This window comes from Sprattus sprattus (assembly GCF_963457725.1).
Source record: "Sprattus sprattus genome assembly, chromosome: 5".
Lineage (NCBI taxonomy): Eukaryota > Metazoa > Chordata > Actinopteri > Clupeiformes > Clupeidae > Sprattus > Sprattus sprattus.
In genome coordinates, this window is record NC_137924.1 from 10,963,581 (window position 1) to 10,988,421 (window position 24,841).

General features: G+C 45.0%; 1 protein-coding gene across 2 annotated transcripts in view; it reads right to left on the reverse strand.

The window, feature by feature from the left end:
* erbb4b (erb-b2 receptor tyrosine kinase 4b) overlaps positions 1-24,841 on the reverse strand; it is a gene marked incomplete at both ends in the record, with an annotated part of 230,294 nt that overhangs the window by 93,171 nt on the left and 112,282 nt on the right. For both annotated transcript variants that reach the window (XM_080839977.1, XM_080839976.1), the window contains one exon: positions 4,374-4,560. In XM_080839977.1, the coding sequence (XP_080696103.1) occupies positions 4,374-4,560 (187 nt within the window). The remainder of the gene's footprint in view (positions 1-4,373; positions 4,561-24,841) is intronic.

Consider the following 24,841-nt stretch of genomic DNA (forward strand, 5'->3'; position numbering starts at 1 on the left):
TAAGCGCTAAGAGTGTGGCATATGGGTTATGTGTACTCAGGGCACTCCTGTGGAGGGACTGGGTAAGTGGAACAACACACACTGTTTGAATTATTTACTGGCTGTGGCGGGGGATAGGAGCTGGGAGGGGGTTGAGGAAGGGGTTTGTAGGGGACAGCAAGGAAAACAGAGTCCCTGGACTCCTTTTCCCCCTGCCTGACAGAAATAAGTGAGTGTGAGTGAGTAGCTGAGAGCGTTGGCTGTGGCTGTAAGCACCGGCACATGATGGAGACACCTGCATACACAGTTTCACCACTAGCTCACCTGATAGATCTCCTCAGCCACAGAGCAATGTGCTGGGCACATGTTAGTCCCTCCAAAAAGGTACAGTGTAGAGGTCATTAGTAATGAGAGACTGTGTGGGCACCACGTATGACCTGGGAACTGATTGGACCCCGTCGTTAGAGGACTCCCACAGATGCCAGGCTTGTTTCTAAGGCACGGCTCTCTTTGTGCCTCCAGGTTCTTGATACATACAGCGTTCATCCCATGGGGAGTTCCTCTCTGGCGACATGTTTAAGGGATGCAAATAGCTCCCCCCCCCCCCCATCCCACCCACCCACACCATAATGTGTTCGGAGAGTGTGCGTCTTATGGTAACGTAAAACTTAAAAGCCTCCTTTAACTCCCTCAAGTGCTGGCTGGGACACAAGAGTGGACCACCAACACAGCTGCGTGGAGCTCCATATGGAAACTGAAAACATCGTTAACACCCTCGAGCCTCTACCATCCACCATAACAAATCCAGCCCGAAGTAGAGTACTATAGACTCATTTCCTCCACTGCACTTTATAGAGTGGAAAATGTGGTTAAGAGTGGTTTCATTCTTTAAGTTGTTTTTAAAAAAAATGCCAGATGAATGTCCAAGGATACTGGTATCATGCACATGCACAAATTACATTAAGCCTTCCATGTGTTGGAGACCATGTATCGGTGTGCACAACATCAATGCACAACAATGCACACTTAAGGAACCCTTTTATCCTAGTCTGAAGGCAGATGTCCTTGGCATCATTCCAACTAATGGCTCGTGAAAAAAAAGAGACAACGTGTGCCTGCAAACAAAATCTAACGGCAAGGCCACGATCTTACCTCTTTAAATATAAAGCACACCAGCTTAGATCATTATTTGGTCGTTTGGATTTCATACAGAGCACAAATTAAACTTATGAATTAATGATGACATAACCTGTCAACTCTTAGAAAGGGAGAAGCTCCTGGGATTTACATATAGCTTCATACAGCTGAGATGTAAATCAATTCACCTGCCTTGTTCCACCATGTAAAACATGAGCTGCCTCAGGCTGAATGGCATGGACCCTCTGAAGGTCATCCAAGATTCCCTAAGTGACCTTTTTATCTCTCATGCATATTGTGTCACTCAAAATCTCTAACACGGCAATAATGAAATAATTCGTTTTTAGCTCTTAATTATAATGAATTAAGGGCCAGCTTGACATTTCCTCTATCATTCTGATGAATGAAAGCAATTACTTATTTCGTATAGTGCATTAGAGTGCACTAAGCTACAAAACATTTACCCCTATCTAATTTATCATCTCCCAATAGTGGACTTTAGTCTCCGCATCAAAACAACATTTGAGTTCATTACAAGCAAAACTAGATGAGCTTCACCTTCGCTTTTATCTACACAGCTCTACACAACTGGTAGAGACAACCGCGTAACATTGCCAGTAGCATTGTCTGGAATATGAGGTCATACAATTTCATAACACACATGAACACAAGCATACCTGCATACACTTTGCAACTCCACATACAGTTTGGATGGCATTGGTAAACCATGAATTTGTCACATGTGCTCACCTTCACACACACACGCGCGTGTGTGGACACATGCACACAAACACAAACACAAACACAAACACACACACACACACACACACACGTAAACACACCCAAACAAACGCCGTCACACAGTCTGAGTTTAAGTAGGGCACAGATGAGCCCTCACAAGAGGGGTAAGGTAAGTTGGTGTTGATGGTGTGGTGGGGGGCATGGTGTACTCTGGTCAGAGGGGCCTGGTTTGTGTTTACCAGTGTTCATTCTCCTCCACCCTCGTCCTCTCCCTCCTCCCTCTTCCCTCCTCCCTCCTCCCTCCCTGTCACATCGGGCCCAGGGTAAAAGGCTGCATGGGCACAGCCCATTGCCCTGTGTTCACCCAGCGTGCCCATACCACATTCAGTCCGCTTCAAAGACCACTCCAACGCAGCTGCTCCGGCTATTTACGGCACAAAAATAATATTAGGGTAGCAAAACCGTGGCTCCATCAATGCCTGCTTTGATTGTATTGGAGAGAATTAAACTATACTTGTTACTTAATCTTCGAATCAGGAATCAAGAGTCAAGGCTTGAAGAACACTGGAAAGCTGGGTTTATTATTGCCAAGGCAACAAGAGAAGGATACCGGTCATCGTTCTACCAAATACAGACTACGAGTTGTTCTTATACCCATCAGAAATCCCAGAATAGTATGTGACTTTGCCTACTTCTCATACTATGACATTTCCCCAAGTTACCTCCAAATAAGAGAGAGCTTGTTCAAAATAGGTGGAGACGATTTGTCTAATGGGAAGTCACAGGTGGCGTCCCGCTGAGTGTCCTCTTATGCTAAAGTAAGTAAAAACCTCTCTGTCTAGCAGTTAGGCCTAAAATACAGTGAACTCTGACCTCTGCTTTACCATTTAAGGTATACTGGAGCACCCAAGAGCCACACTTATTACTAAAGCAAGAGGAGATGCTTGGGTTAACTTAAACTTGATATTTTCAGGCCTACAATTGTCACCAACTGGGGCCACTTGGGACGGTGACTAGCAACCATCACAACAAGCCATGCATTTTTTCTTCTCAGGATCACCGGATTCAAATGAAGTATGGAGAGAGGAAAAAAGGAAGCTCTGTACACCTGACAGGGACAGAGGTGGGGTGGAGCTGACATGATCTCTACCATGTTTAAAGCGAAGGTACAGCGCCTTATTATTTCACCATGTAAGCTTGGAGCGCTTCAGTGATTGGCTAATCTAGAAGAAGGACTGTCTGAAACTCTATGTAAAGCTTCAATGAGAGCCATTGGAATCTTACCTCACACTGTAAATTTGGATGGGCATGGCGTGCGTAAAACATATGAACATGAATGTGTGGTGCTGGCATGTCTGCATATATTCATTTGGATGGGAAAGAACCATATTTTGATTCATGTCCCTTTAACCCACACACAAACAAACCTTTGCTCCTCTCCTGCTGGTAGCAACTCATTACCAAGCTCTCCTGCCTGCCGGTCTGGTGAAAAACTGTGCTGTTGGCACACCACATCTGTGCTACTCACACGCCAAAAAACACATGGAGAGATGGTTTGTTGCACGGCTGAACTATAAAAGTTCTTTGAGATTTTGAGACGGAATTAATAGTTTGCATTGAGATTAAATACATTTCTCCTGATTTCATTTTGTTTTATATTGAAAATATGTTACACCATTGCTACAAGCCAACTACTCCAGTCCCCAACATGTGGAGGGTCACTTCACTCTTAAACAATGAAGATACATCATACTGACATGGTTAATAATCACATATAAAAACGGAGTCATTAAACCAGCCCGTTACTGGCTTCAAATAGACAGGGTCAGTACTCCCTTGGCAGGCGGGATCTAATTAAATTTCTGTGAGCCTATACTGTAGGATCCTCCTCAAAACTCTCCACCGTGACTTCAGAGAAACCAGGACAATTTCTAGAGCAGATTATGAAACAGTTATAACTGTCTAGAAGTCTATCAAAACCTCCTCCTCCTTCTTCTTCCGCAGTTAGATAAAGTAATATGTCAACAGGATATCTGAGGCATTAGGAGCTTCAGTAACTAAAATGGCAATGTTTATAGATGCACAACTTAAAAGTACAAATGATGCATCTTAAAAGCTTTTTCTTCTCTCAGATGATGATTCATACTTGACATAAAATGATAGTAAGCACAAGGTTTGCCCTCAACATGCCCAGAAAAGAACAGCCACCAGAGAGAGAGAAGGCAATGCAGCCTGTTTGGTGTATGCGGTACACAAATGGGACTGTTCTGTATGCTCTGAGCGGTTTGAACAAAAGGGCATCTGTGATAAAGGGTCGTAAGAAGTGCACTTTGGGCCAAAACAAAAACGTTACTCATTTTAAATGGCACAGATCTTAAAGCAGAACTACAAAGCTGCATTTATATAATGTCTGATCATAAAATATAAAAACAAGCAGTTCATGTGTTGTTATGGAAGCAGTCTGGCGAGTACAAAAAGTCAAGAGAAGGACATATACGGTATATCATGAACCTTACCGGTAAGGTTTTTGAGGCCAAGTTGTCGAAGACCAAAGTTTCCATCCCGCCGGTAGTTGAGGAAGATGGCCAAAGCGTAGCGGTCCTCATAGAGCTTGGTGCCACGAACGATGCGTAGGTTCTCCAGGGGCAAATAGTCAAACTGGTTGAGGGCCACCAACACATATCCAGTAACCTCGCGGATCGACTGCAAACACAGGCGTAGATGGAAACAAACACAGAGAAATACAGGTTAGTTCATTTCAAAGTCTCACAGGACCATAGACTGGCATAAAGTACTGTGCAAGCTGTATTTGAATGGGTCAAGAAAATTCCAGTTGCTCGTAAATAAAAAAAACTCCAAACCTAGATCCTGATCACAGACATAACGACCACAAAGAGACATTAAGCAATCCCACCGCTGTCAACTTTACTCAAAATCAGAGTGACAGGCTGTCACCACCCCGGCGTATACCATTAATGGCTCCAGTGCCACATTCACAAGGGCGGCTCTATGGCACCGTGAGTGACACCATTGGCCTGAAGAGGGTGCCCTGAGTGGAGCTGTCACCCCCGTGAGGCCTTGAGACGCAAGGAGCTCCTGCTGCTGCCGTTGCTGCTGTCTGAGCCGGACCAGCCAACGTCTGTCAGGCACCATGAGCATCAGGCGAGGCCAGGCGTGGAGTGGCAGCGGCGGCGGCAGTCACGGGGGCCTGTCACGATCTGCCATGTCTGGCTAATGGGCGGTGACACGAGAGCTTAAACACGAGAGCGCTCACTAGCCTGTCAGGGTCCTTGTTAGTCATTTGTATTACAGCTGCAGAAAAGTGAAGTGTTCATCATTGGCAAAATGGGCTCTCTGCCCTTGTCTCTGCTTAAACAAGAGGTTGGATGTTCGCTGTGAATGCATGGCTGTTACCTGCTTACATTAACCCAATAGGCTACACCTAATCGGATAGTTTTGATTTTTGTTTTTGTATGGGTTGATGCGTGAGTGGGTTTCAAAAGCTCATTGAAGTGTCCCAGTAGAGAGGCATCCATTTTGGGAGAAAACAGCCACTTTCCTCCCAAAATGGGTTTCAGTACATGCTGAGCACTTTCAACTTCCTGTGGACTCTGACCTTTGCTAAGTCCTTCGGTTTCACCAAGTCCTCTTCCAAAAGCCTCCAGGGCCATCAGCCTGTGCCAACCTCCCATAGCCACTGGGAATCAAATTTACCCCCAGTTACCTAGCAACCTCTAACTCTGGTCAACACAGAAGACAGGCAAAAAAAAAGAACAGGGAGGGAAGAAATTAAGCCCATTTTCATTTTTTTGATGAGCTATAGACCGTTTTGGTTGGTGTGCTTAGGCTCAACACTTCATTTCTGCTTCCTCGGCATCTATTATTTTCGAGGTTAAGTGATCGATACATCCATTTGAGAGAAAAAAACAGTTTGGAGGCATGTGTCTCTTGTCTGCAGTCTGTTTTGCCAATAATGAAGTGTACATGTAAAGACCTTGTTGCAGTTGCCAGCTCCATTCTCTGCAAATGAATGTCATACTGCCAATACAGCGCTTCAGAAGTGACGTGCAACATCAAGATAATCCATTGGCATTCAGAGACGTTTTTATCCCAATCAGTCTGCGGAACCCTTCACTGAAACAAACACCAGGGGTTTTGACCTTGAGGCATTTTTTTCCCTTTCTTTCTTTCTTTCTTTTTTTCAAAAACAAGTTATAAGGTCAATGGGGCTTTCAAAAGGAATTGAACAACAGTCTTATCAGCACGCACCCATTCACACGCTCTCCTCTGGGTGACCATATATTTCTGCTGTGGTCATCTGATGTGGAGTGGGCTACTTGTTTGACTTTTTTATGGGGTCCTCTGAGATTACTCTTGCTGGGGTTTCACTCACTGAATTCCCTTGAAAATACACTGCACAAATAAAATACACATAGTGTATAGAAGGCAAGCAGGACAGACAGAGGACATTTTGAGGACCAGAAATGGGTATTAGGGTGACTTTAAAAGCAATATCCAAAGCTGGATTGGCAGCTTTGGCTAGTTCATAAAAGAGGATATTTACTGAAAATGTGTTGAAATGTCCATACATGACTAATGCAGAGACCACAGATCAAGCAACAACAAAACCGGCACACCAAATACCACACGAACAACATGTGATTACAGAAGTCAAGTATGGACATGTGTAGCATACAAATACATTATGTCCAAAATCTTATTGAACGTTGGTGTGGATGAATATAAGTATTATATACTTTTTTCCATCATCTACATTGCAACACTTTAAGCCTTCTCCAGTTCTTGTATTACCTATACTTAATAATAGGTTGCATTAATAATAGGGGTGTGCAGATTTCTCTGTATCACACAGAGCCTAATGGACCTGGAGTCAGTGTCCACCGGTGGCAAACCAGAGCACTCTGCCATCACTTAACATTCAAATCACATGCTGAAGGCACCAGTGTCAACAAACTGGCAAGCAGGACAAATGGTTTTGCTGTAGCATTTGTCACAAGACTAAATGGGTTTATGTAAAGAAAACAACAAGGCTTTTTTATTTAAAGTCAGAGTAAACAACATCATCGTTAACACTAGCTGGTTACATCGGTAATGACAGCCACATTATACACTGTGTTATGACTAGCCAAGGGGAGTTTGTAGAAGTGCTTTATTTATCTGTTTTATTAACTGGGTTTACATTCATTCTAAAAAATGCTTGTGCCATTTCCTGTCATATGCTTCACCCTGTTTTAGTAAGCCATCTAAGTTTGTAAAAAAAATACATACAAATACAGTTTTATTTTAGTTGTCATTTACAAAACACCAATTGGTCTGATTCTTACATTATCATACATATTATATCTTATCTTATTTTATTCTTATGCTGTATATAGAGCATAAAATCACACATATTCAGTCTTCTTTATCATTATTAGGAAATGTTATAGGATAATGATTGTAAGATTCAAGACATGTTCTGTATGAACACATTGTCCAGGGTCAATATTTTGTATAACTTGAATTGCTTGTTTTGTACGTTCCCTTTATGGGTGAATAAAAGTTCTGTTGGACACCTCATTTTTATATCTACTACATGTTGCAGTGTTTGCAGGCGTACCCCAGTGCTAAATAAAGGGCAATTTGAAGTGATTACATTAAAATTGCATATTGAAAAACCTTTTGAAACCCTCATTTGAGGTGTTCTCACCAAAACAACTTTCTATTATTACCTCTGGTACACAAAATCACAGAGCCTTCTTCCATTAAAAATATCATGATTGAACAACACATTTTCAGCATTTCTTACACAGTTAGTATTTTAAGCCTTTCATTTAAAGATGCACACTAGTAGAATGAGTTTGAGTGAAATGGAAAAGGTAGGCTTCAGTTTTAGAATCCCGGGGGAAAGAAAGCCAGCTAGTCATAGGCAGCCATGGACGGTAAATTAGGGGGATTTTTTTTCTACTCGTTCTTCCGATGGTCCTGTGCTTATGAGAGGAAGTGTGCCAGAGAAACAAAAACCTCCCTTCATTCTTTGAGACGTGCCCAGTGTTGAAATGGAGTCCTTCAGTCCTGAACTTCACAGAGTGATTGGAGGAAAGGGGGAACTCAGAGAAAATAGAAGGAGGGGTGGAAAAGAATAAGAGAGCGAGAGACAGAGCAAGAGAGAGAGAGAAGATGGGGAGAGGAGGAGGGGGAGAGAGAACAAGGGGAGAGAGACCAACCATGCAGAGGTATATGGCAGGAGGAGTGCAGTCATGTGGATCTGAGAGGGCGCCTGTATATTTTAATACATAATTAATACTCCACCTGTTCCAGTTCAGAGAATGAGGGAGAGAGTGCAAAAAAAGGAGAAGGGAGAGCACGACCAGGATAAAGACAAAGATATAGAAAAATATTTTAGACAGATAGAAGAGTGAAGGAGTTTGGCCAAGAGAGAGAGAGAGATAGAGAGATAGAGAGAGAGAGAGAGAGAGAGAGAGAGAGAGAGAGAGAGAGAGAGAGAGAGAGAGAGAGAGTGAGAGAGAGAGTATGAATCTAATGACACCATTAGCATCTTCGGGAGACTGAACACACGGTACTCTGATTACTCTCATTTACATACATATTGAGCTCATTGCCAGCGCTGGAGGGATGGGTGGGGACAAAAATACCCAGTTTTAAAATAGTGCAGTGTCTTCGGGTTCTCCTGAGGTGACAAGTCGGCAGGGCTGCTTTGGACTTGGCCAGGAGCCTTTTATTTTAAAAGCCACGAGCAAGAACAACAGGCAGCGAAACATACCTTGCAGTAACGATTACACCGAGGGTGGACAGTTAACGCTAAATGAACACAGGGAACTAACACTGGACTTAAGTGGCATAACACAAGTATTGAATAATAAACAGTCACACAGACTAATACCAGTCACACAAGGGAAAGACAAGGGAGAACCGCTACTGAACAAAAACACCTCACCCAATGCATGCTGGGAGGACACGCAACATTCTCTCGCTAGTCGTTCCAGTAGCACACCTCCAACACACTACACTAGTTTGGGCTTCGCCTCCTCTCCTCTTCATATTCTATTCTCCTTCAGCCCTCTTTCTCCAGGACATTCTTAATAGTCTGCCAGGGAGAACTACAGTGTGTGCTGAGCAGGAGTTCCTTCATACATTTTTTACATTTTATCTTGGACTTCATCTGGGGATCTGCTCAGAAAATATGGTATTTTGGTTCTTATTTGGCAATTTGATGTGTGCAGCTGGGTCTTATTGGATATGGGTAAATAAGCTAGTGTTAAGGAGATGGGTCTTATTGGATCTGGTTAAATAAGCTAGTGTTAAGGAGATGGGTCTTATTGGATCTGGTTAAATAAGCTAGTGTTAAGGAGATGGGTCTATTTGGATCTGGTTAAATAAGCTAGTGTTAAGGAGATGGGTCTTATTGGATCTGGCTAAATAAGCTAGTGTTAAGGAGATGGGTCTTATTGGATCTGGTTAAATAAGCTAGTGTTAAGGAGATGGGTCTATTTGGATCTGGTTAAATAAGCTAGTGTTAAGGAGATGGGTCTTATTGGATCTGGTTAAATAAGCTAGTGCTAAGGAGATGGGTCTATTTGGATCTGGTTAAATAAGCTAGTGTTAAGGAGATGGGTCTTATTGGATCTGGTTAAATAAGCTAGTGTTAAGGAGATGGGTCTATTTGGATCTGGTTAAATAAGCTAGTGTTAAGGTGATGGGTCTTATTGGATCTGGTTAAATAAGCTAGTGTTAAGGTGATGGGTCTCAGAGGGGTTTTCATTTCTCAAGGTATAAGAGAAAAAGCAGTTGTGCTTTCTGTGTGTGTGTGTGTGTGTGTGTGTGTGTGTGTGTGTGTGTGTGTGTGTGTGTGTGTGTGTGTGTGTGTGTGTGTGTGTGTGTGTGTCCATAAGCAGCATGTTTATGATTTGGATGACTCTATGAAACGCATCTTCTTTTCTATAATAGCATTATTAGTTAAAAGAAAATGTAATATCTGCCTTAAAAAAGTGCCAAATGGAAATTTGCATGTTCCTGGGGTGAATATGAAAAATCATTTTGTGCTTCTGCTATGAGTGGTGGCAGGGGAGAAGTCTTATTATTTTGAGTTGAGTTCCATTCTCATTACTCTGGAGTCAGCAGCACGCTCTTGTCAAGCTTGCTGATAAGCCCTGCCTGCAAGGAGCATCTATCACGGCAGAAGAGGAAAACAGTGAGTGAAAACTACTAATACAAGTAGGAGACACAGTTGTGCCTCCTATTCATTCCTTTGCCCATTAGCAGATACATATAATATTAAGGCAAATATAAGTTCATAGAACCTAACCAACCCACAATATTTAAATCAATCACTTCAAAAAACAACACCAGCAAAGTACACTCCTAACAAAACTACCTCTCCTCTGTGGGATAAATAAAGTTTTGTGGGGTCCGTCTGGGAGGAAGACCAACACTCATTACACCGTCTATGCCGAGCCAAGGGGTCCTGAGGAAATCTCAGAGCCAGCGGAGGGCTGGTGTCACTTTATGGCAGGCATGACATTCTTGGATTGCACCGCTCCCCTCAAAGGAAATGAGAGGGGGGGCACGGCAGCCACGGCAGCCCCTGAGCGTATCGGGAAGCTGTCACCATTATGAGGACAGATAGTAGCTGTGACCTGGACGCTCGCAACGGTTTCCTCACCTTCCTTTTCCCGATGCATCGGTGTGGCTATGGAGCTCCTCGCCCCGGTGTAGTATTCACAGCACAGGCACGGGCAGATGCTGAGTGCGAGTGCGCCACTGATTATTAATGAAGCCTTTTGTTTGTTTGGAGAGAGTACATTTCCGAACCATCTGGCTTTGTCGGGGGCTGATACGCAAACATAATGTCTGCGCGTTAGCTGTAATGTGGGGAGTGCCACGCACTCAACACGCTGAACCTCTCCATCTGTGTGGGCCATGCGCACGCAGGCTTCTGACATTCAGGGGGAGGCGGTGCAGAACAGATACTGTGTGCATAGATCCTTCACGTGGCTGCCCAGCCTGTCAGTTTTAGCATCGGTCCACCCATTCAAAAACACACCCACTCCATTCATTGCGGGTATTTATCCCTACTCCATCAGTGCTTAAGAGCTGAACCACGTCGTCCTTAGATCCTCTGGCAGGGTTACAGATGAAGCGATGTCTGCTTCACCTCATGAGAGTGTCACAGGTGTGTCGCTCACTGGCACGGCAGTAGCTCCTCAACATTTCTGGTCGAGGATAATGTCTCCCTGGATCTCGCATACTTTCATCTTACGTACAAAAGGAAGCATCAGTATGCAGGGGCGAATAAAGGAATTGAGTCGTTCGGTTTTGAACTCTAAACCTATGATAACAGTCTTTATCACAGTGGGAGAGAAATAAAGCTAACAGAGACAGAGAGACAGGGTGAGGAAAAAGAGCAGGGGGGGGTAGTAAAAGACTTTTGTCTCTTCACATGAGGTTCACCTTTTACATTAATGTTTTCACACTAGGTGGGAAGGGAAGCAGGAACGTGAAGCTGAACCACTGATAGTTCACATCCTGAAACAACCCTAGGGCAAATTGGCCCTTTATCTCAGATTATTTATGTTTGATCTGAGCTGAACATTTCCTTTGAACGTCTTACCTGCATAGCGTGCCCTCCCCATTCTCCCTCAGCACCCGCTAAGCTAATGTAACCCCTTTAGATAATGATCCGTGCTAAACTGCGTATTGATTTAGACCACTGTAATTAAGAGCACTAGCATGGCATCTGTCTTTTTTTGAATCTACATCCTCTCAAATCTTTTTCGCTCTCTCCCCTTTCTGTCTGTCTCCCCTTTCTGAGTGTCTACAGTTGAAGTTGTATATTCACTACGTGGGGCAAATCAAATCAAGTAAAAGAAAATGTGTGTTTCAACAAAGAACTGCTGAAAGAGTTCATATTTTATATAATGAAGTAAAACATAAAAGGTTCTGATGTCATAAGTGTTGCTTGGATTCAAATGTAATATGTATCTGTGTGCATGTGCTGTTGTGTGTATGTGCTGTTGTGTGTATGTGCTGTGTGCGTGTGCGTGTGCTGTGTGCGTGTGCTGTTGTGTGTATGTGCTGTGTGCGTGTGCGTGTGCTGTGTGCGTGTGCTGTTGTGTGTATGTGCTGTGTGCGTGTGCTGTTGTGTGTATGTGCTGTTGTGTGTATGTGCTGTGTGCGTGTGCGTGTGCTGTGTGCGTGTGCTGTTGTGTGTATGTGCTGTGTGCGTGTGCTGTTGTGTGTATGTGCTGTGTGCGTGTGAGTGTGCTGTGTGCGTGTGCTGTTGTGTGTATGTGCTGTGTGCTGTGTGCGTGTGCTGTGTGTATGTGCTGTGTGCGTGTGCTGTTGTGTGTATGTGCTGTGTGCTGTGTGCTGTTGTGTGTATGTGCTGTGTGCGTGTGCTGTTGTGTGTATGTGCTGTGTGCTGTGTGCGTGTGCTGTGTGCGTGTGCTGTGTGCGTGTGCTGTTGTGTGTATGTGCTGTGTGCGTGTGCGTGTGCTGTGTGCGTGTGCTGTTGTGTGTATGTGCTGTGTGCGTGTGCTGTTGTGTGTATGTGCTGTGTGCTGTGTGCGTGTGGTGTGTATGTGCTGTGTGCGTGTGACTATTGTGTGTATGTGCTGTGTGTGTGTGACTGTTTGGCTTCACACGCACACACACTGTTTAAGTGCACAGCGGTCCATATGGAGTGGCAGTCAGGGTTCATCTAAATGAGCTTGATGCTCTCTGTGCGGTTGCCATCGCAGGTTTATCCACTGCGTCCAGATCCACGAAATAAATTACATCGTCCCAGCTGGACAGTGATGCATAACTCACACACAGGTAGGTGGCACGCGCTTGCCCCGCACCGCCGCCTCACTTCACCAGATGTTAAACTTTAGAGAAGTGCCAGAGCACTTCAGGCTCTCAGGTTCCCAAATTCCCTTTCCAGCTGTGTGGTGCTGAAGAGTCCAAACTGCGAGTGATTTAGTGCGAGGCACTAAGGTGAAGCAAAGGACAAAGACCAGTGTCTTCAGCCAAACCAAAATTCCCACATTATTCCGCAGCTTTGGGGCTATATCACGGAGATTTGTGGAAGTAAAAGGAATCCTGTTCCTTCCCGTGCTTCCTGTTGGCCGCGGTGATTTGCCGTGAAACACACACACACGCACGCACGCCTTTTCTCCTTCACATCCACTGACAGCTCCCCCAATTGAGCGAAGAAGCCCATGTCATTAAAAGTGACTTTTAGCTTGGAATATGGGAATGGATGGGGGCGCTCTCACTGCATGATATCCAAAGCGTTTATAGAGGAAGGACTAGCATATTTCTCTGATTAGCCTGTGTTCCCTGAGTTATGGAGAGGAGAGGAGAGGAGGTTTCAGGTTGAGCTCACCAGCAGGGGAGCAAAGAGAGTCAATGCACAGAGAATCGCAGACAATGGCATCTGAAAAGCGTGACACAAGAGACTAATGGAGAACAGAGAGAATAGACACACTATTTGATTGTTCACCCACTTTTTGTCACTGTTGAATAACAGCTACACTAAACCCTTCTCTAGCAAAAGAATATGTCGAAACGTAATCTATAAAGTGAACAAAACAATCATATTTCCAAGTAATATTTATAGCATTACCGATTCTGCATATATCTTAGAAACATTAAAAACAAAATAGTCTTATCAACTTATGTTTGCGGGGGGGGAACTAATTTATATAATGAATTCTAAAATTCAAACAAAACCAAACCAGCCAGTGTGAGTCTACAAACACAAAGAGACAAAAGAGTCAGAAAGGAGGAAAATTGAGCTTAGGAGATGAAGAAGCTCTCACAGCCCCACATGAGACCAGCCTCCATCAGTACTCTGATTATGAAAGCGCACCCAGAGGAATTCTCCAAACCCAGGAATTTGTAATTGATTCTGCGAGTTAATTACCGTCCGGTTATGCCAGTGTCATGGTTAATATTGCACAGATTGGATGAGAGGAGGATCCACTGAGGGACTGTTTGGGCGAAAAGGCACATTTTCAATTAGAGGACACATTCTGCTGTACATCTTAATTCAACACAGCACTGGTCCTACCGCCATCTCTGGGCTGTGATTTGGACTACTGAGAGTGGTGAGGGATAGGTCTGCTCCAGTCACGCAGCGTGGGTCAAGTACGGTGAAGAACACCGGGACACGAGAGAGGGAATACATGCTGCAGTGAACAAAATATCATTGGTGTTTTTTCTCCTCTTGTTCTTTTTTTTTTGGGGGGGAGTGGCATTAAAACAATTAAAATTCGTTTGAAACAATTCAAATGATGAGATGAAAAGATAAAAAATATTAATTTAAAAGCAATTATCCCCCAGTAATGAGTGATTTATTCTTCCAAACGACCTATAGGTGCTTCATAAATACCAACGTGTCTTTCAAGCCCAGTGTTGCTGTAAGGAGGTAAGCTATACATGGGTTTCTTGTATACAAACATTGAAGGCTGCGCGCGCAAATCCGCGGCAGAAAGCCATCTACCCTAATACAAATTAATACAGAAAGCCCAGTTTAAATGTATTGTTTATTACTTGTTTAGCCTACCGATCCCTATTCTGTTGCCATGAATGCTTGCGCACACCCTCAACATATTCCCAAACGTAACCTTGTACATTGTTGAGCCTTTTTCTATATTTTATTTGACGTTAAGATGCTAGCTGCTTGCTAAACGGATGCTTCCTCCTAGGTATACTGAACATCTTACCAACTCTGTTAGAGCAGTTCACCACACAACAACTCCTTGTCATGTTGCCTTCCTCCACAGCTTTCTCATATATACGGGGAAGGGACTGAGTGCAGAACAAAGCCCTGAGATTAAGCTGATTTGAGCTGCTATTTTCTCTCTTTTATACACAGATATCATTCTGCTCACCTCTCTATCTCTCTGAGAGGGCTGTCCCTGTGGATGTCAACAAAACGAAATAATACACGCCCAACAACAAAGTGAAATGAGCTATTTAGATCTATATAAAACTGAATATTGGAGAGGAACACTGGCCATTAAAGACAATCTCGAGAGATGAACGTGTGAATAAAAGCAAAATGTGCAGAGTGAATGTAATAAGACAAGCGCTCTGCAATTATCATACCAAACAAAAACATGCGTCTGCCTGCTAATAAGATAATATGGCGTCTACACATAATTAACACCTGTGATTACTGATAGCTCTCCTTTTGTGTTTGTTTGCACACAGTTGTCTTTCAAGTCTAAACAAGAGAATGTAATTGATTTGATTGAGACGCCGCCTGGTTTCTGAAAATAGGCAACGTCTATGCTATTACAAAAAGTATATGCTGAAAGTATATGAAAGATTTAAAATTCTATGGCATATTTTAAACAAACTTCAGACAACAGAAAGCAATGTACACACTTGGATAAAGTAACTGGAGATCAGGCTACGTCCAGTTTCATTACACAATACACCATAGATAAAGAGATGATTTTGTTCTTCACACAGAAAAGTTTAATTAAAGTAAATAATGGCTATGAATACAGCATTAACCATCACTCCACCTCCAAAGGAGCTATTCCCATGAGCCTCTCTGCATGCTTCTGAGCAGTAGGTTAATGACCCTCAGAAGTTTCTGATTTATTTCCTTTCAATTTGTGTTTTTTGTGTTCTCTCGACGTGCCAGCCATTTCCCAGGCCTCTGCTCTCTCGGCGTGGATATGCACCACTAGAAACGGGTAATTAACAATCGCCTCCTCCACCTTGCCTCTCTGGGATGTTGTTGTTGTTATCACTACTGAGGTGCTTTCACAAGGGGTGTCAAATCAAACTGAGCTATTGGCAGGCCCCGGCCTTAAGCCTCTGCACCCGGCGCAGTGGGCCTGTTAGCCTGCCCAGGGCTGCGAGCGGCCACACTTAATGGACGTAACAGTGTTATTAGCTAATAAAAGTTGATGGGCCTGGCCGGCTCTATAAATTAAGCATGGCAGAGGTAGTGTATAGTGGACTCTGTCTTCCTTCTCTACCCTGCGCTAACGGCTCCTGGTAATAACCTTCAGGGTTTGGTGAGGAAGGGGGTTATGATGCAAGGCTGTGGGAGGCCCCAGAGCCCCTCCTGGTTCTGGAGGTGGGTACCGCGACTTCACTCCGGCTCCTCTCAGGCCTGAAGCTGGGGTGTCGGATACGGGTACTGGTGAAGGGAGGGGGGGCTGCTACTGGCTCCCGTGTAGCCCTGGAGGAAATCAATGAATCTGCAGATAAAAAGGGCCATCCTTCAGAGGCACCGTCAGGGGAAGAGGCCTTGTGACCCAGTTAGCTGTGCTGGAAGGGGCATAAACACTGTGGCAAGGCAGGGTGCCCGCGGGGTTATTTTGTCACGCAGCGTGTCACTGTTTCATAGTTACCATTGCTTTAATTACGAGGTTGATTTTTCCTGGAGGGAGGATAAAGGAGTGCTTGGCATCGACCGAGGCGACATAGCTCAACACTCTCCGCCTCTCCTTACTGACATGCATTCAGCTGAATCAAGTAAAAGGGTGGGGAATATTTGATCGCATGAAGGCTACTTCCAGGCTTATGAGAAGAACAAATGCATTAACAAATCAAGTTAAAAATAACTGAAGGTGGTATTCATTATTAAAGAGTAAGAATAGCTCATGAAATGAGATTCAAATTGAATCTTCCTTTCTACTTTTCTAAAAAGGTGCGGATCGATTTTCTGAACCATTCCTTATGTTTGACTTTATTGCCAGGTCCACTCCCACAGGCTAACTGATGCACTCATGCTTTGCAACATGAGAAGCTCTAAATCATTACTTTGATGGAGCATGGACTGGATGGTCTGCCCTTGGTTGCAGGGGGAAAGGATAAAAGGTAACACTGAAATAAGATAGACTCCGCATATTAACCGAAGAGCGACCACTTCCAAGGATCACATTTACCACAATCAATTTACTGTTCATGGATGTGCCTGAATTAGTTAATGTCTGGTCACATGTTGGTAAATGAACTATACTATACGTGCCGTTCACAGACACCAGAATGAACGCGTTCACAGTATCGTTCATCAGGTAGTAATACAGTAGCCTATGTTCAGTTCACGTTCATCAAAATTATGAACGAGTTCATGAACTTTCGTTCAATGAATGCGTTCAGGTACAACACTGAGTATAAGATCATCATCAGAGAGGGAGCAACCCAGAGTGTTTTTAAGGTCTACTCTGTTCCTGGCTCGGTTCTGTGTCCAGAGGTGGCTGGCAGAGTCGATCGCTGCCCTTTAAGAGTACGCTTACTGTCCCCCCGTGGCATAATTTACGAGCCCTGCTGAGGAAAGCAGCTTGCTCTGGACGGTAAATTTCCCCTCTTTGTCGCCTTGGAGGTCTGATGCATTATCGTGAAATCTTCGAAAGGTTGCGATGCTTGTCAGAGTGACGCCACTTTCGCCAGCTGATTTACAGCCAGGGTCCTTTTCTCCCTCAGCTCAGGCAGAGGGGAAAACAAGTACCTTTTCTTCAGGCACAGACACTGATCATACCCACCACCCCCCCCTCTCTGCTCTCTCACTCACTCTTCCTCTACCTACATCTGAAAAAAATACAGAGAAGAGGGAAGACAAAAGCTCAAGCAATTTGCCTTTAGCTTAGTCTCATTTGTGCCTTTGGAAACAATGATGGGGTGAGGAAATGCTAACAGGTGTGTTGTGTCGAACTGGTACCAGTTCTGACAATGCAGTAATTTCAAGAGAGCTGCAATTATCCTAAGACACCCCACTTATCCCCATCTCCCCTTCTCTGTGGTCGCCACACCGACTTCTCTGGTGAAGTCAGCTCTTATCTATTATAATGTCGGAGTGAGGGATATTAACACCATAAAACAGCATCATTAGCTGACGGGCAATTAAATTACTCTGTCTCCTCTATTTAGAGAAAGAAAGAGCCAGCCAGCAGAAGCTTCTTAATCTTTTATTCCACCCCTAGCAGGCACTCTTTTTGTTTGAACGTTGCCTCTTTTCAAAGGAGACGACACGCGATTCAACTTCTTTTTTTCCCCGCCGCGGAGAGGTGGCTGGCGAGAGAACAGAGGTGCGGCGTCAATGGGGTTCAGAACGCCTCCCCACTCTTTTTGTCTCAATTATAACCCCATTCATTAGCCCCTCCAGCAGACAAGTGGCTCCTCCACGCACGAATCAAAGAAGGGGTTTATCAAGCGCCCGCTCGCTCGCGCACGCTCATGGCTCAGGGCCAGGACTAGAAGCCGGGTGGTGGTGGCAGGCAGGGAGGCAAGGAGGAGGATACCAAAAACGACTAATTATTACACGGTGTTACAAAAGTGCATGAAGGCCATCAATGTAACAAAAAAAGAAAACAAAGAGAGGTGATGGGGGGGAAAGACAGAATGAAAGGGTGAAAAATGAATACGAAAATGGATGTGGAATGCCCGGTGGAAAGGTGGTCACAATTGCAGAACAGTGAAAAAGCGGTGGAAGTGAGCGTGTGGTTCAGCACAGTGTGCTCTCATCCTGCCCTCCGCTGAAGTGCTGCTGGGTAGGTGACTTTAAAGCATCCAATCCTCACACAATGGAACACTGGCCCGCCGAGCCTGACAATCCCTATGCTTTTTAGTGGGCTTGATTAATAGCTGTTCCTCTTTCCGGTTGAAACCGTAATTACATGCAGGCGACTGGACTTCAAGGGGCAGCGGTGAGGAGAGAGAGAGAGAGAGAGAGATAGAGAGAGGAAGAGAGAGACAGAGAGAGAGAGAGAGAGAGAGAGAGAGGAAGAGAGAGAGAGAGAGAGAGAGAGAGAGAGAAAGAGAGAGGAAGAGAGAGAGGGAGAGAGAGAGAGAGAGAAAGAGAGAGAGAGAGAGAGAGAGGAAGAGAGAGAGAGAGAGGAAGAGAGGGCACAGGAGGAATGAGAAGCTCAACGGGCATCCTAGCAAAAGTATCAGCATGTTCAGCAACAGTAGAAAACAAGAGATGGAGAGATCAAAAAGGACTTTCAGAGGGGAAGCAGGGACCAAAAGGAAAGAAAAGAAGGAAAGAAAGAAAAAAGTTAGAAAGAAAGGGTTAACAGTTGTTAGAGAAAAACAGAAGAATGATTGGACATAAATTCCACACAGAAGTGAAATTTGGGAAAATGTTGACAATTTTGGAGAATGAGGGGTCTGAGGATGCAGAGGGTGGAGGAGGTGTCTCTGGTTACCATGGATACTCATACAGAGTAGTACGCAGCTCAGCGAGTTTCTGACAGTGTGTTAATTTGTTTTCCCTTAAGTCAATTTGGGCTGCAAGGGTCAGTGCTCCTGACTGTTTTCCTCAGAGGGCGAGATCACCTTGCCCTGTGGTGCTATTTTGCAATCATTATTTTCAGCCACAAGTGAAATTGGCTTAGGGCTAATCAACATTTAGCTCTTCCGAGTGTGTTATTACATAGCAATTGATGGATGGCACAATTACATTCAATGTCACTTAGCTAAATGGCTATGTAATCCTAATGAGTTCTTATTCAAACATCTTCTAGTTAGTTTATGGGAAGGAGGCCAGAGAAGGGGAGCCCAAAGTGGTCTTGGAGTGTTGAGAAAATGTTGGAGGGGTTTTTAAAAAACAAACAGGATCTGCTAATGCGTACTCTCCCTGTTTGAGAACAAGACATCAATGTAATGGTTTGTTGTACGAAGCGAATCAGAATAAATTCTCATCTTCATCTAGAATGTGAAGCAGGCTACGTGCTGAAGCCAAACAGTCAGAGTTCCCTCTGTTAGCATCTACCACCCTCTCTCTCTCCCTCTCTCCCTCTCTCTCTCTCTCTCTCTCTCTCCCTCTCTCTTTCCCTCTCTCTCTATCTCTCTCCTTCCTGCTTTGTTACCTCTTTCACAATGCAAGGTCAGAGGGACGTGGTCTCACCAATCATCGTTATGGTCAGGCAGCGTGAAGACCAGCCCCATGCTCCCAAGGACCCTCGCTAATAAAAACAGAGGAGTGACAGTGGCCGCACTCTAGCAAGTGCCGTCCAAAACAAGATGGATGCCCACTCGACGCCAGCGTCTGCTGTCTCCTTCTGTCCGCGAGAAAACAAACACAAAAATAAACTCAAGTCTAGAATCACACACATGCTTACACTATCTGTCCCTCTCTGCTATCTCTCTATATCACACAACAGTCTCAAGTACAGAATCACACTCTCTCCCTCTCTGACATACATACAAACACACACCTACACAGACACACACACACACCCTACCACCTACACACACACTCAACCACGGACACAGGCACACACACACACAAACACTTACGTACACACACACACACACTCCTTTAACCTAGGAGACCGCCAAAAATGGTTTGAAACATGGTACCCAAAACCCCCATCAGCCGTCATCTTTTGTTCCAGCTGCTGTGCCTGCGCACGGCCATTATCATTCTTCATCTCCATTGTTTACCCACTCCGTCCTTCCTCATAACACCACTGTCCTCCGGGCATTCTTTCACTTCCAGACTGCTTTCTTTTTTATCAGCACGCTCGCTGATGGCCTTCAGTGTTATGTCTGCCACCCAGAAAGGGCATTCTTCATATTAAAAAGCCGTAACCCAGAATAACTGATCATAAAACCCTTAGTGACATCTATTGTATCTAAATGTAATGACACTGACAGGTCGAAGAGAGAAACAAAGCACCCCACTATGGCTCGGACTCAAAAAACGAAACAACAAGTCTCCTTTTGTGCATCTTCCGGGTGTAGACAAGGGTAGCTGAGTTCATACGCTTTTGTAAGGTCACAAGTTTCCACATCTTCCACTTGACACATATTAAACAAGTTCCAACCTGTTTTCCACTCTGCTCTCCTTCATTGTCCCGTTCTCATTTGTGTCATTAACAATAAAGATGACGGGCAGGACGCTCCAATGAAGCTGTACAGACGGTAATCACAGTGAGAGCTGGACCGGGACAATGAGGCTATATATTCTCAGTTCTGATACCATTCTCTAAGTGACACATGACATATCTATGTGCATGTACAGGACTTTCCCTCAGGCCCCTCTATACAGCTGTGATCACGGAGCATGGCCTCATTACTCTCACATTAACTACATGTGGATGGATAACGCTGTCTAGCCCTGGAGTATATGTGTGTGAGAGTGAGTGAGTGAGGGGAGAGAGAGAGAGAGAGAGCGTGAGTGAGTGAGGGGAGAGAGAGAGAGAGAGAGTGAGTGAGGGGAGAGAGAGAGAGACAGGAAGATAGAGGAGGAAGAGTGAGACAGAGAGAGATGGGGGGCGGGGGGGCAGCGAGTGGAGGAGATAAGAGAGGGAGGTTTGAAGGTGGCACGGAGGGAAACGTGAAAAGTTTGACTGCTGTTGAGTAACAGGTCCTGACCCACTTCCTTCTTTTATTACAGTGGTGATGGATGGATAGCTGATCCACAGTTAAGCTGTCTCATACACGGAGGCAGAAGAGCAATGATCCCACCACAAGACTGAGACTGAGACACATTCATCCTCCATCTATGACAAAAAAGAAGAAGACACAGCAAGGAAAGAGTCTGGCCTTCCCCTGTCTGATCACCCTCAATGCATATTGGGGATAAGACAGAACCAGACGGTGTGAGGGAGCGAGAGAGAGAGAGAGAGAGAGAGAGAGAGAGAAAGCATGTAGATGATAAAATATCCTCTCATTTCATAGCACAGTCTTATCACCAAACCACGGCGAATAAAGATGAGCCTGCGGCCTTGGGCTATTGTTGCCGTGGCGAATTGAACACGGATGGCCGGCGAGAGAGGCCCCGAATTTCATCTGGAGAGAGAGAGCGGAAGGAGCGCCGAAACTTCTCCCCCTTCCCTCGTGGGTCTCCCCGATTCACCTCTCCGACCACGCGAGGTGAGGGAGATAGGGGCTCTGAAGAGGCCCCGGCTAAGTGCGGAGCAAGCGAGCCCCTATTGTGTGCCTCTCACCGCCCCGTCCTCCCCTGGCCCTTTATGCGTCGGCCCGGTGTTCGCCGGCGATAAGCGCTAATGCTATTCGCTCTCTTTATCTCCCGCGCTCTCGCTTCCTCGCTCTTTTCTTGTGTCCGCAGACGCATGTAGGCATGTATTCAGGTGACTCCTCTGACAGAGTGAATGAGCAATGTGCATGTCGACTGCTTCTAAGGTGTGAGATGATTAAGTTAGTAAGTGGAGTCTAACAAGGGGAGGGAGGCTGGTTAGCTTCTTCATCCCCTTCACAGTCACCTTCACTGGGCTGCACTATCTAGCATGTGTGTGGCTCGTCGTGAAACACTAATTAGGAGCCAGGATATCCACATGGACTGGCTGTGCGTTCTCTGTGGCTTTTTTCCCCCGCATATTTTCTGCAGATGCGGCTCACTTCATAACAACTATGATGCCTGGGACACAATTAATAAGGTTTTATTTGTTTTGCTTTCCATTTGTTCCCATGCTAGATGAAGCCTAGAAATGGCCAATCTAACACACGGAGAGTGAGTTCACATTCACATCAGACATTCGTCTGCAGGTAAAACACAGTTTATTTTTTACTTCATTAAGTAAAACAAATGGAAACATTTCAGGTAATGCTGCACTTGCTTGAGGCAATCTTTATGAACCTACGGCCTGAGCCTAAGCCTCTGCCATCACACTCATCATCATGCCCAACTACTCCCCTGCTTTGATCCTAGAAATGACAACATTACCAACCCCATTCCTCTGCTCATACGTTTAAACATTGGTGCTTATTCTGATCCCAGGTCTGCCTGCTGATTTGCCAGTTTGCAGTTATGACCTGCAAACTGACTCTGGGGCAGTTAATAATTTCCGGCTGGGGCTGAGAAGTACACTTTTTTTGTGTGTAACCATTTAGCACAGTTCGTGCCAGCCCTGTTGCTAAGACGTGGAGGCATTCAAGCTGACTACACAGAGGGGTCCACCAAACGCCAACGGAATGATGGATCGGACTTTAATGGAGATGTCAATCATGGCTTCGGAACATCGTTAGGCGGGCGCTGGGTGTGGACATCTTGTCCTGTCTGAGTGCTGGGTTCTAGCCATGCATATTTCTAACACACAGCACGAGCCACACTGCACAGGGGCTATTGACGAAACGCCATGCCAGGCATCCACGCCGGTGACAAGTCCAGACCTAATCCAACTTTCCTTCAGACCTGTCCAAAATTGTTGCCAACTTAGTTTACAATAATTTACATACAAAGCCTGTGTCTACTGTTGACAGACTAAGAGCTTGGATTCTTCTCAGTAAAGCACTGCAGACACAGTGGAGTGTGAATGAAGGAAGATGAAGAAAGAAAGAAAGGAAGTGTGAAAAGAGGTACACTTCTTTCATTTCATCGCTCTGTCTATCCTATGGCTCTGACTGACAGGAAAATAGATGGCCTGACGAAACACCAGGCTGGGGACCTGGAAGGTGTAACTGTCAGTCAGGCTCTAACAGGGTTAACACGCTCTATCTGGCTTTTGGATTGATAACACACTACACACACATGCATACATACACACATGTGAGCAAACACACACGTCTGTACATTTGTTCATGTCTGAACAAGAAATGCACCCTGGTGCACAACATAACAATTGACGCTTCAGTGCTCACACATACAAAAATACACACACACACAGACACACTCACACACACACACACACAGAAACACACACAAGCACACGCACACACACACACACACACACACACACACACACACACACACACACACACACACACACACACACACACACACAGTGTGTTATCTCTCTCTGAGACCAGTCCCCTGAGTGATGCATTAAGTGACCACAGCCACCGAACACACATCCAGTTTTCTAAGGTGAAAGAGTCCATTACCCCTCCTCTCACCTCCTCTCTTCCGTCCATCCCTTCCCATCACCCACCTCTCCCTATCTCTCTCCTCCTCTCTTCCATCCATCCAGCACGCATCAGCCCTCCCTCCCATCCTGCAGGGATGCTTTCCCTGCAAAGGGGGGCCGACGCCATTAATCTTCTGGTGGCAGCGACAGCTGTTAACTGTGCCGCCGCTTCACCAGGGCCGGCTCCATGACTCCATGTTTACTTTCGCCAGAGGCAACCGAAGTGACAAACCGCCGCACATTTCAAATTTAAACCCAAGAGTCCGGAGAATGGTCTGCGTGTGTATATGTGTCTCTGTGTGACTGAGAAAACAGGGAGTGACAGTAAAATGGGATGTGTCAAAAAAACGACAGTGTTACTGTGGCGCTTGAGATAGCAGAGGTGCGCTAAGGTCCACAGGAAAGAGTATGTGCACTGACAGGGCTCCTCACTGTATCACTCAGGTTTAGATTTTTTTTCAAGAGCATGGGCTTTTTCAAAGGCATGAGGTAATGCATTAACCTGAGAATAGTTATTCTTCACTTAGGAAAGTCATATAAAGGTTAAAGAGAAAAGAGAATGTATCAAAATATCTCTCCCTCTTTCTCTCTCTCTCTCTCTCTCTCTCGTTCTCTCTCACCTACACACACACACGTAGCCATGCACAGACCATTGATGTCTACCCTCATGTCAAATTAAAGTGATGGAAATGAACTTGAGGGTGCGCTAATTGCAATTGTCAATCCAATCTAGCCAGGCCTCAAAGACATGGCCACTCAAACACTTAATCAGTCTTCATAAATCATGAAGGACACTGCAAAGATGGCTCCCCTAATCTGTGCTGATCTAATGCTATGCAAAATGGGGGACTATGGCTATATATACACATGGGTAGAGGTGGACAGACAAGCGTGAATGAGACACAGGGACACAGGAAGACTTATACATTTTTAAAAGCCTTGCAGCTGTGTAGGTAATGGCCTGTTTGAAATCTTGCACCTATTTCTTTTACCCATTTCCCCTTGCCCCCTAATTTCCTCCATCCACCCCATCCTCCTCTCTCTCCTTCCACCCTCCACTCCATCCCCCTCTCTCTCCTTCCCCCCTTCACTTCATCCTGGCCTTGGTGGAACATGACTGCTGTCGTTAATGGAGCCCAGGC